The sequence below is a fragment of the Colias eurytheme genome, chromosome 3 (assembly GCF_061535395.1).
Source record: "Colias eurytheme isolate Ceu_HAF_F1 chromosome 3, ilColEury1 Martin Lab GWU primary, whole genome shotgun sequence".
NCBI classification, from domain to species: Eukaryota; Metazoa; Arthropoda; class Insecta; order Lepidoptera; family Pieridae; genus Colias; species Colias eurytheme.
The window spans coordinates 3995045-4008559 of NC_142982.1; the positions used below are offsets into that span (position 1 = coordinate 3995045).

Below are 13515 nucleotides of genomic sequence, written 5' to 3' on the forward strand. Positions count from 1 at the left end.
AGAACTATTTATGCTGCAAATTTTCGACATTTGCAAAGTATTCAAAACCTACTGCGTACTTCCCATGAATACAAAATCTATTCTATAACAAAGATAGTTTAAGTATATTGAATAATAAGTTCTATTAAATATAGTTTATGTTTAAACAAAATATCCAATTAATGTATTTTTCATTTCATATTTGATGATTATATATCTGATGGATGTGGATATTATTATCTATTGGAATATTTTAATTAAAAAATTATGATATTGCAATGTTTGTTTTAGATACAATGAAGCTTATAATAAAACACTTGTTTGCGTTTATAAAATATTTTTATTTTTTGGCTACAGAATGATGAGACAGCCAACATGAACTGGAGTTGTGACGCTTACAAATATCTCTGATGGTAATGTGTTTATGAATTATACAATACTATGACTACAAAGATTTACTCCCTGTTATAATCAAAAGTATAATCAAAGTAGGCTTGATCGAAACTCTGTACTCTAACATAACCGTCTTCACCACCAGAAGCATAACTTCTACCATCAGGGTGGAATGCCAAACTGTTGATAGGACCAAAGTGACCCTTTACACGTCCAAACTCTTCTTCAAACACGAGATGGAAGAATCGCGCATCGAATTTACCCTGTCTTGTGGATGTAGTTGTTACTTCCATAGCATCCTGTCCTCCACCAAGAACAACATGATCCAGTATGGGGCTGAGAGCTGCAGAGTTTACAGGACGCTCCGTTTTATATTCCTTCAGTAATTCTAAAGAGCTCGTGTCAAACAATTTCGCCGTTTGATCCTTTGATGCGGTGATGAACATCGTACCATCGCGCGATAATTGCATGTCGTTTATTTGACGGGAGTGCTCCTTGATTGAGTGGATTTTCTTTCCAGTCTAAAAATAGAATTTTTAGTAAGATTAAGATTTATTAAGGGCCGATTTTTCAATGCTTGGATAAAGCTTATCCGTCCAGTAAAGTATTACACGATAATATTAAAATGTCACATAAACTGTCAAATATACGGGCAATTATTAGTATACGTTTTTAAAATGGTAGTTTTATACATTATTAGACGAATAAGTTTTATCCAAGCATTGAAAAATCGGCCCTAAGTATAACAAAAGAGGTAAAGTTACAAAATTGTTTTTAGAAGACTATTGCAATATGCTATGTTTTTCATGTGGTGCAAATGGTGATTATACACTTTATATAAAATAATTTTTCCACAACTATTTGAATGAGTAAATAATGAAATAAATAAAATCCTGTTTTTTCTTGCTTCTTAATCTCAAATTTTACCTGCACAGGTTTTTGCAGTATATGTACAAACATTTTGAATACTACAACCACATACCCTCAAGTCCCATTGGATAAGGTCTCCAGCTTCATGACCAGTAATGATTGTCTCATCGAGGGAACCCCAAATCATTGATGTTACTTTTGAATCGGTAATTTCCCACTTAAGAATAGGGGAAGCAGATGAGATGGAGTCATCTACTGTTCTTGTGTCAATAATAAACACCTAAAATAAAAATTCATGAATAACATTGGCACAGGATTCATATAATAATATTTCACAGTATTCATATTAACAGAGGGAAAGTTTAAGAATAAAATCTGTGCATGAAAATATTGTATCAGATATCATAATGGTAAGTACGAGTATGTTCTGGAGTTTCTTAATAAATTGATTTCAACACACAAAATATCACTACACAATATAAAACCAAGTCACTTCTTGTTTTAGTACAAAAGTTATTTAGTTTTAACCAAAGTGGGCTACACCACTGGGTGCACAGCTAGTCATAAATAATATTGTAAGGATTTAATGATTTTCCAATAGTTTACCTCACAAGGGTGTCCCATAGCTTTATCTGTTGTATAAGCAGCTTGGTAGGCACTAAAGCTGAAGTTACATGTCCTCACAGAAGAATTTGTCTTTATTGTTGCAATATTCTTGCCTGTTTCTAAGTCCCATAATCTGAAATCAAAGTATTTGCATTACAAATTTATCAATAAGAAAATCATGCTTGTTTCCACACACCCATAATATTAAATTTTAAATAATATTTATATAATTAACAAAAGACCATTCTCATGCTCTAAGCGTAGCAAGTCGAGGGGACTACTGAAAACTGGTGCCTCTCCAATAATATGGAGAGGCAAATGCTGAGTAGTTCACCTAATCACAAATACTGACCAAATATTAGAATATATCCAATGTATTTTTTTAATTTGTAAATTTTTATTGTTCTTTTAAAGTGTAAATAAGTTGTAAGTTAAAATGTTGTATTTGAATTGTGATTAAATGTATTTTCTTTCTTTCTTTCAAATATACCTGCAAGAACTGTCACCACCGCCTGTTATAAGATGGATGCTTTGCCAGTCAACGTCAAGGCACCATACTACACCACCATGACCATTGAATGTGCCCAAGCGTTCACCATTGAGTGACCACCACACATTTGGCTTGGCATCTTTCGCTGCAGAAAACAGTAAGTCTCCTTCACGGTTGTATTTGATCTGTGTTATAGCACGCTCGTGCCCTTGCAACATTAAGGGTTTCTGAAAAAAGAATTGACTCATTAATTATACACCGCACTGAATATGTTTATACGAACAGTTCTATCTTAAAAATGATGCAATAAAGCTAGACGTTTATAATACAATATTTGAAATAACATAATCAATTACCATTTTGAAGAATTTGTAAAACAAATTTATTTTATTGAAAAATATACTATCGTAACATGTGGCGGTAGGTAAGCCAAAATGACTTTGACATTGGCACTTAGCAGATATGCGGAATGCCGAGTGAGACTCTCACTCGCCTGAGAGCGTTTTCACATTATCCGATCCGATATCGGATATCGGACGCCGATAGCCGATATCCGATATCGGATACAATTTGCCCTTTCACATTGTCCGATAAAATCGTTCCGATATCATCATGAGTGTTGCCAGAAATTTTTAGAGAAAACTCTTAGAGAAAACTAAACTAAATTGCCAGTTGATAAAAAAAGGTATAATTAAAAAAAAATCTACGATAAAGAAAAACAACTTCAATTACTGCATATTATGAGCTATTTACTAAATATGTACTTAGATTACAAAATATCTTTTATTTTGTAATCTAAGACTAAATAGTTTTGATATCGGTCATTTGTATAACATATTATACTTATGTTAACACATTATAAATTAAATAAATTTATATCAACACCTACTACAACCTAGTATTAGTTAATAGTTTAGTAATACATAATAGTATGTGAATACCTTTCAAAATCTATTAAATGTATTTTTAGCAAGACGTACCTAGTCATTTAGTCATTTTTTCAGTACATACATTTATAAAAGTTCATGTAGTAGGTACCTATGATAAATTTATTAAGTGATACAATCTTTGTTCACATTTTCTTTTCTTTTTCATAATACACTGTAATATCCTAAAATAATATTGTCACTCGTTCAAATATATTTGTAATATGATTGTTGTAATTTCCTGTAAGTAAAGATACATAAATTATTTTATTGTCATAAGCAATTATTTTAGAATTAAGAGTTTTCAAACTTTGTATTCTTTGTTGTTAATTCAAAATAAAAATAAAATCGGTGTGAAATCTCCTCCTTTTTTTGAAGTCGGTTAAAAACAAAGCACTCAATGACAACAATACAATAAACAGCATAACCAACATTCTAGTAGGAGGAGGAGCTAGGCAGAATGAGATAAAATAAAGATGATAGACACTAATGTTTTCGAAGATAGATATTTGAATTTAAGAACGCAATATATTTTTGTTTACTTCAGTTCAGCCAATTGCCGTATATTTTAATACGGCAAATAAAAATACCTGCCGTATAAATCGTATTTTAAATGCCTATAAATACTTAAATGTGTGTTTTCTAAATAAAAAAAAGGTTTCTTTTAATAGAAAGGGTTTTAGGTTAAAAGCAAAGAATTTTTTTAATGATTGAGCGCCCTATAAGACTGAAAATACACAAACTAGTGCTTTTTTGCTGTTGGTATACTGCCTTTTCGAAAATTGAGTTGGCAACACTGAACATTATCGTCCGATAGCCACTGGGAATATCGGTGTCGGCTCCGATATCCGATATCGGACCGGACAATGTGAAAGACAGGCACATATTTCATACATTTTACTTCCCTCCGATATCGGATATCGGCTATCGGCTTCCGATATCCGATATCGGATCGGATAATGTGAAAACGCTCTGAGGATGACAATCCAAGAGAAAGTATTAATTATGGTACTAGTATAGACTATAGTGTTACATATATTATCTGTGCTATTATCATCATAGGAATGGTTATTATAATAAAATAGTTAAAAAATATGAATATTGAATGTTAATTGTATTAAATGCTGTAATCTATACTAATATTATAAAGAGGAAAGGTTTGTATGTATATAATGGTTTTCACGCATAAACTACTGGACCGATTTTGATGAAATTTGGCACAGACAATCTTTAGACCCTGAGAAAGAACATAGGCTACCTTTTATTGCAAAATATGTACCACGGGCGAAGCCGGGGCGGACCGCTAGTTGTAAATATTTTAGTAAAAATCGTCTTTGTCACAAAATGAATAAAGTGACATCTATCGTTCTCTTGCGTTAAGCGTCTTATTCACGGTCCATCCCCGACGTACGTCGGCTCAAGGCCGCGGTGCTGGATGTATCCTACTGACGATCGTGCGCGCATCAAGCATGGCTAGGGTTGCTAACTTTTATTTGAAGAAATGGAGTATATCTGATTTTAAAGGAGGTAATTATAGAGTAAATAAATATTTTTAAAAATGTATTTTTTTGTACTTTTTGCAGTAACTAAGAATTTTTCATTATTTTTAAATGAATTATATGAATCCAAACATTCCAAATCTAAATTTATATATTTCAAGAGCTCATTTTTAATTAATTTTTAATGAAGCTCGGTTTCTCTCTTCCCGCCACTTCACATTCATGACCGAAAAGACTCTTTCAGTAAATGCTGAAGTGGCGGGAACAGAGAGTATATAGCTAATCATTTTTTTTAAACAAACAAATTCGTCCAGATATTTTTTTTAAATAAATTGCCATTTTTCTGCAGTGGACTTTTGCATAAAATCTGTATTATTCAACAATTCACCTTGGAGTTCTTTTAAAATAATAACTTCTGAATATTGTAAACTGTCCATGTGTACAAGGTTTATCCAAAAGTAATGATAATTGGGATTTCCTGTGTACATAAAAATATAAAATAACCGTTTCTTGCTTGCTCATGTAACTCACTAAGTTATCACAAAAAATCATATCAATAGGCCACGTTTCCAAGTATTTACATTAATTTCTGTTGGCAACACTAATCTGCTGTACGTCCGCGCTATCCACTGTCCATCTGCACGACGTTCGCGGTGGTGGGGGTGCTCGCTGGATGAAAAGTTGGTCGTGCACAGGTCGTGCACATCCAGCAAGATAATAATAATAATTATTGACGTACGTCAACGCTATTCACTGTCGTTTTGCGTCGTGCATCGTGTATGACCTTGGCGGGACGTACGTCAAGATGGACCGTGAACATACCGTGAATAAGACGCTGTAAACGCTGTCGGCTGTATTCAAGTGTAATGAATCAAAAATAATTATCATATTCAATGATAATTAATGCGATTCGCGCACACTAGATGGTGTTGCTATACATAAAAGAGTTTTAAATACTAATAGCACAGACTAATAATAATATACTACGTATACAACTAATAGTATGAATTTTATGGAAAGCCGATGATTGATTGATTTTAAATAATAGTAAGTATCATTATTTTCAAGCAGAGTATATATACAAAAAAAAATCTCTTTTTACGTCTCTATCAGATTCAGGCGCGATCCGCGAGGGGGCATCACAGGGTCATGACCCCCAGTCCCCACCCAAAATGGCCTTGCCCATAAAAAAAGGCCCTAAACTTTAGAAAAAAAAAAAGATAGGTTGCACTCCGGGAGTGCCGGCAGAAGTGAAAACTTGATTATTAACGTTGAGCATGTTTGATATCCATCCGTCTTACGCTTTTTCGATCAGGTCACGTGTCCTGACTCGAGTTTAAGATTTTATACCCATTACAGAAAAAGTGCTCAACGCCGCTAAAGAAGTTTTCACTTCAAAAATGCTTCAAAAACGTTATTTTCTGCCCTCTTTCGACAATAAAGTAGAATACTTCCATTTGTTGTTCGTTCGTTTCGTTAATTTAAAATTGTGTTTTGTGACAATAAAGTCTCATTTACGGCCTCGCAATATTGATACAAACGTCCATCCCATCAAGACCACAGGACCCTTATGATGCTATCCTTCTGTGATCTGCCAAAGATAGACCTATATTTTGGTTATCCCACAACCTGTCTCTGAGTTCTGGTCAACCTTTTCCATGTTTTAGTCGTCAAGTACTGTCAAAGGCTCTCCTTTTCGGGACTACTACCTAAGAACCTGTTATGTTGACAGTAAATCACCAAACGAGCTGAGCGAGCGAAACGAGCGTGCTTGGGCAGCTCGCAGCAGCTGGCAAGCCGCAAGTGTAAGCATCGACTTTTTTTATATGAATTTAAAAACGGCTTCACCTGGCACCTGATTTATCTTAAGCTTAACAAATTATAAGTACGTGCCATAAGCATAACCTTCCTCCGCAACCGATTTTAGTTAGTCTCGAGGAATTGGGTTAAAAAGGTTAAAGGTTTAGTATATAAGTTATTAGGTTTTAGTTTAGTTTTGACTGCCTCCTTGGTACAGTATTTAACTCATAAGCGTAGAAGCGCGTAGAGCGTAAAAGAGCGTAGGCGTAGCGTCCTGGGTTTGATTCCCGGTTAAACTAAGAATAAAAAAAATCTCGGCCTGGCAGGACACAGAAGGCTGATTTTGACTTGTTCGCAAAGAAAATCGAGCAGTGAAATAGATGCATAATGCATCTGCCCCGAACCCTACTAGACGACTAGAGGACATGGCATTAATTCACTAGACAAAGCGGGTGAAGCCGCGGCGGGCGGAAGGCTAGTATTTGTTAAGCAACAAAAAGAAAACAAACAAATATTTCACATACATTTTATTTTCTTAAGTTATTAACCATTGATTTCCAAGAGTACAACTAAAAAACAAATTAAAGTACAAACACGTTTTGCATTTCTAACTAAACACAACTGTAGGTAACTTCTCTTGGCAAACCAGTACACGATTCTTTGACTTAACATTACCCGGCGCACCACTCGAACGAGACATGAAAATCCAAATACAGACATCAAAATCAATAGTACCTACTAACAGTCAAATCTTAACTTGGTCGAATTTTAACAACAGCCTTTTCCATCGAGAAACATTACAGCAATCAGCAACTAATGTGATTTGCTACAATAAACATAGAAACCCTAAGGTATTTTAATACTTAAAAATACACTATTTCTGAAGCGATAAGTCTTGAAATTGAGCGAGCCCAACTATTATAAACACTTGAACAGCACACTCAACCATTGAAATCTTACGATAAACGATAATGATGTTTTAACTTCGGTTGTACACAAAATTGTTATGTGAGGCACTTTATGTGAGACTGCGTGGTAATCATCCCGTGGCGATTCTAAATATGTAAATACTTAATTGTGTTGTTCGTTTAGAAGTCTTTGTTGTAAGTATGAAATAAATAAATAACATGAAGCGCACGTGTTTGTCCAAACGTAACGAACGAACGCGGTTAATTTATAATTAAACTTGGGGTATAACTTGAAGTAAGTAATAAATGTATATATATAGATATATATGTATATATATTTGCCTTTTGAGTTCAAAAACTCATCTATGACACGTAATTACATACAACAAACACTCGTCAACATTTCCAAATATATATTATTCTCTTATTATGGTTTTACAATCGTCATGTAACTATTTAATTACAACGTCTAATGTACACAGTTTTAACCCTCCTTTTACCGAAATACATACATACATGAAATGCTATTTTATACACAACAAACTTACTCTACAATGTGAAAATATTGTTGTCGCATTTATTAATGCAAATATTCAACGTCTATCGGGTTTTATAGAAAGTGTGAAATGCATATTTTTTTTATTGATTTTAACTTATAAATATATTAACATCATACACTTACGAATTAAGATTAATTAATTTATATCAGTCAAATTATTTTCGCGATAGTATCTAGGCAATTACTGACTTCTGTATAATATGTATTCGAATATAAGAAGTTAGGCTACAATAATTATTATACCAGCTGCAGCGGTGTACAACAAGTAGTACAACAATAATTATTGTTAGATTCCTAAAATAATAATATCATGTAAACATTTAAGTTGAATCGATGCACATTAAGGGGGGTTAGGCGGTCAGCGAAAATTCAGCTATTCGGGCCTGAGGTAAGCGGTGAGGGGGTCCGCGTTTAGTATGGAATCAACGTGCTCGAAACTGAAAATCGTAAGCGCCATTCACATTTTTATCAAAAAGTGAATGAAAATATTTAGTATTTTCTAAATCTAAAACAGTCACGAAATCGAGAAGGTAAATACCTATGTATTTGTGATTTTATACGAATTATTATCGTAAAATACAGTTGTAATGAGAATTTATATGATATTTTAGAGGTAACTTCAGGATTTTTTTTTATCGAGCAAAATTTTTCCAATCGTGTTTTGGAAACAGTCATCCCAACACACATACGTTCTGTAATACATATTAGAAATTTCAGTGCGAAAAAACTTCAATATTTTCAATTATAGCTCATAGAAAACAGTCCATTTTTTCGTTTTCACCTACTAAGGGCCCTTAAATGTAACTGTGAAAGCCTGAAATTATACGGGTCGTTGTTAGGACCACTTCAAAAGATTACGGCAGATTTAGAAAGCAGAAATAAGAGTTTACTACACATATCTGTATCTAGGTAGTTAAACATTTTATCGCTGATGTTAAAAATGTAGTCACACGAGGTGTTTATTCCTAAAATATTAATTTAGAAGAGCAACGTAAAGCAGAAAATTACTGTACAATTGGTACTTTATGTACTAAAGTATAGCCTCGATAGGCTTAGTCTCCTATTCTAATTAGGTACTCGCCAGTAATGCGCCAATTTCATCGTTACTCACTAATACTATCCTTTGTACAACGCCAATAACATTCTTACATTCTATTTATCCTTTGATACATCGCCATTATTAGTTTGCACTAATATTAAACTATTTTACTAACAAAATAAGTGTCATTATACTTACAATATCATAAACAAAGAAGAAGAGCGATGAACGAATCGCAGTTATTCTAGTTCTTCATTGATTACACGTTAAAAATCTAAAAAGGCATCTTTACCTCAGACTTTAGATTCAACACCGTCGTGTTGATGGTGTTTTATAAACTAATTATTTAAGATTAAGTTATTACATTAAATGAATAATAAATATGCGTAGATAATCCGAATAATGATAATAAAAGCCTTTTTGTAATGGACAAAATTTTAAGCACCATACATATATGAAGGACAATTAATACGTATGATATAAAAACAATATAACATTCAAAGAGGCTAAAAATTGCAATGAAAGCGGTAAATGAGGGTGATTTCGATATTTTGTCGCTGTTTCCCTATCACATATACGTAATAATCGCGAGTAATATTTATAATTATAAAGAAAACAACAACATGACTTTAGGCATAAAATGGCAGTATTGTAACTGGTTGTTTTTCATAATTTATGTACAAAAGTATCTCCTAATACTTAACTAATGGTAACACGATGAGGAACGGACGCGTGTCGCTCATTCAGGTAACAGAATTTTCTAATTAAATATTTATAGTAACAACATTATACCTAACTTATAAAAAAATTCATTACGAATGAATGTACATTGTAAGTAGATAATATTTGTATTTCCCAATATGATGTATGCACTAGTTGGATGATTTTATATTTTTTAAAGGTGTGACATAGGTATTATGATGAAATGTCGGATGAAAAAATAAGTGAAGATGCGTATTGTTAAATGGTTTTAAAATAATGTAGAAGGATATTGTGAAAATGACAATGTCATGAAAGTCTATACGTATGTGATGAATAGAGTCGAAGTCTGCATTTGAAAGTTTGATCAAGGGATGTTAACGCGTAAAATTTTAACCTAGAACCTAAGTCCTTATAACGAACTTTTTGGTTTTATAATTACTTAATTTTTAAATTGGCGTACATCGCCGATACTTATTCTAATGGTAACTGTTCACCGTTGCTGGAACGTTTATTACAATTTAAATATTAAAGTTAATAAAAAAGATTAATAACGGCACATAATTTTAAAAACAAGAGGCAGTGATCATTGACAGTGTCAGTTGAGACGTCAGTTTTTACTTAGAATTAATTTTAAGGCACATTAGTGACCCGTAACGAGTCCAAACAAATTGCACGCCTCATAAGCGAAGCGTTGAGGTGGGTACTACTGTCACTTCGCGCAAAACATCTGATTTTTCAAACTTAAAATGTCTTTATGTATCATACATTGCACTTGTAAGATAATACATACACACACATATTAAGAAAAAACACTATTTTTAACGTTCATGATATTTTTGATGTCATTTTTGTTATTTAAACTAGTTAAAAAACAGTTTAAAAAAGTTCTGTCTTGGACGTCCGTGTGTCTGTATGTGCGGATCCTTTTTCTTGTTAACACGATAGCGACCGAAATACTTTACTAATCGAGTTTTTTTTTCTCTTACGCTTGAGTATGCTCAGGAATAGAACCCTTTCATTTTTCAGGGTCTGATTCGATGTGGTTTAATTGTTATTAAATAAGCAAAAATAATAATTAATAAATATTTATTAAAAAAAAATTATGAGGCGTGCACTTTTGGATTTTCCAAATTATTTTTTACTGCGATAGGTAAGTCAAGAGACAAATTTTAATTACTCAATGAGCTGCCGGCCGTTTTCTTCTCAAATAATATTGAAGACCTAAACTTTAATTTAAACCATAGATTTAAACCATGAAAAGATTGTAGGTAATTTGTTTCGTACAAGTCACTAGTGTACCCATTTTATATTAATCAGTAACTAAACTATCGATACCATGATTATTATGACTAACGTGTGATATATTTTACATCCCTAAATATAGTTATGTACTTATCAGGTGATTTTCATAATTATTATGTATCACGACAATGATTATGTAAGGTGAACGTGAATAATACGATGATACGATAAAATAAATAATGAATGATGTTATAAGTTAATTAGAGTTAATTGTGAATGTTTAGTTATGATAAAAATACTACGATTAATTAACACTCAGTTATCAAAGCTGGTAAAGCTTTAGTATTATTTATTAGGAGTTTAAATTTAACAAACCACGCAGTCTGTATAATCTTTCGAGATAATAATGTTTAGTTATTATGTATAAACGGTTCATATAATAAATTTGTATGAAAATTATTTCAATGTTGCTTTTTATCCATGCAGACTAAAGATTTCTATTCTTCCGAAATATTAATAAACAATTTCGTGAAACACAATGAGATACTGAGCACAAATTACAATTGAACACATCAAAGGAAGCGATTACATTGTGTAATACGAAAGTCATGCAAACTACATTAAAACAATGTTTTTACGAAATAATTTTACAAGTATACACAGATATAAAAACGGCGAATAAAGTACATATAAAGTTTACAATTTGAAAAATTTACTGAAGTTATAAGCTATTTAGAAATAATGGGATGGGATAAAGTCATTTTTTACAATTTTATGCGAGATGTTGGCAATAAAATGCAGGAATTGTGACTACCAAATTCAGGTGCGTTTCGCACTATCTTGCTATATAAGTTAGGATTAAACAGTAGAGTTGTATACAAGCAGTCTTGGTAAACACTGAGAATAGGTACTTAGTTCTACTTACGAATTAGTCATACAAAATTAAATTAAATTTTTCAATAATACACACCCAGTAAAAATAATTCTACTGGTAAAACTCTAGACGATATAAAATGCAAACTAAAACAGCAATATTTCATTTACAAGAAACAACTTTCTAAAAACAACGACTTATTATCTAACACCTATTATAAAAATTACACTATTTACAGAAATAATATATTATGCGGTTCTCCGATTGACAAATTTAAATAGCAACATAATTATATATATTTAATCTATGTAACACTAAGTAGTATACACTACCACGTATAAAACACGCATTCAAGTCCCTGGTACCTAAAATAACTATTAATCATAAATCAGTCTGTCAATTGGGACGTTATAATTCCTGTTCTAAACAATATACCAAAACACACATCGACTCAGCATTACTTATAACGTACCGCACTCTGTTCGCACTATAATCACATTAAAATAGAATTCTTTGCGAAATCAATCGTCCAGATGTTTGCAACGGCTCGCGCGCTGACTATCGTAGTAGGCGGGATACAATCGTCGAGGACTTATTGTCGACACCCGAGGCGTAGGAACAACAGCGACAGCGAGCGTTTGTGCTAACCGGTGGTGAACACAGGGTGGTGCGCGTCGGCCGCGGATTCATAAGAGGAGGGCGCGGCCGCGCGAGCGAGGAGTCTGCCGCTCGTACATCGAGAACTACAAACCCTGCTCGGCCATATACTATCTGATCTCAGCGGAGTTCAGTACGAACGGCACGTAGAACATTTTGCTCTCCAACAGCAGGTTGGCCGCCGCTTGGATCTGGAAAGTAATAATGGATAAATTTAATATTATATGAATAGATCATTTAACTTTAATGGAAAAAATTGAAACATGTAACATCTCATCACATCACAATATTATTGAGTTTGGTAAAAATAATTTACCTCTGGTATCCGAGCGAACAATTCCTGTAGTCTCCCAGGATGATGTGGTGCAGTGTGTTCTAAGTAGCTCCGAAGAACTTGTACGTAGCGATCTTGAATACCTTCCAACTCTACCTCTGTTACAAAGAAAAATATTTATAGTAATGGGTGTAAAACAAGTACAGTAGAATCCGTTTATTATGACTCCGCCTATATTGACCAACCGGTTATTATGACGTAATTGCACTACGAAGTTTGGTTTTCATATAAAATTCTTTATAAAAAGTCGGATATATTGACTTCCCTTACAGTGACATGCCGCTTATTATGACCCATTTTTAATAAATTATGTCTGGTTATAATGACCGGCATGATTCTTTACACGGAAATGTGGGAAGATTATGTTGTCATTGATAGCGATCTCCTCACATCCGAAGAACCCACCGATGAAAATATCGTACAGAACATTAGGGCTAAGGAACAACTGGAAAGTGATGGGGAAGAGGCAGTCGAGGAATCACCATTACCTACCGCAGAAGAGGCATTAAAAGCTGCAGAATTATTATCACGATTTGTTCACAGCAATATTGAAAATGATAATTTGACCAAAGCTATGTCTTCTATACACAATAGTTTTAGAGACTGTTTTTAACAATAAAATGAAAAAACAAAAGCA

The 13515-nt window shown here is 33.1% G+C and overlaps 2 protein-coding genes across 8 annotated transcripts in view; both read right to left on the reverse strand.

Annotated features, from left to right (window-relative positions):
• Positions 1-296: 296 nt before the first annotated feature.
• Positions 297-2813, reverse strand: eIF3i (eukaryotic translation initiation factor 3 subunit i). Its single transcript, XM_090119449.1, has 5 exons — positions 2695-2813; positions 2339-2565; positions 1849-1981; positions 1355-1522; positions 297-893 (listed from the first exon to the last, which is right to left on the reverse strand). Exons 1-5 carry the CDS (start codon positions 2695-2697, stop codon positions 435-437), a joined length of 990 nt encoding a protein of 329 aa, XP_089975575.1. The 5' UTR covers positions 2698-2813; the 3' UTR covers positions 297-434.
• An 8827-nt stretch (positions 2814-11640) lies between these two features.
• Hr4 (nuclear hormone receptor 4) overlaps positions 11641-13515 on the reverse strand; it is a 66031-nt gene continuing 64156 nt past the window's right edge. For all 7 annotated transcript variants that reach the window (XM_090119453.1, XM_090119451.1, XM_090119452.1 and 4 more), the window contains 2 exons: positions 12861-12976; positions 11641-12735 (listed from right to left, as the gene is read on the reverse strand). In XM_090119453.1, the coding sequence (XP_089975579.1) occupies positions 12655-12735; positions 12861-12976 (197 nt within the window). In that variant the 3' untranslated portion in view covers positions 11641-12654. The remainder of the gene's footprint in view (positions 12736-12860; positions 12977-13515) is intronic.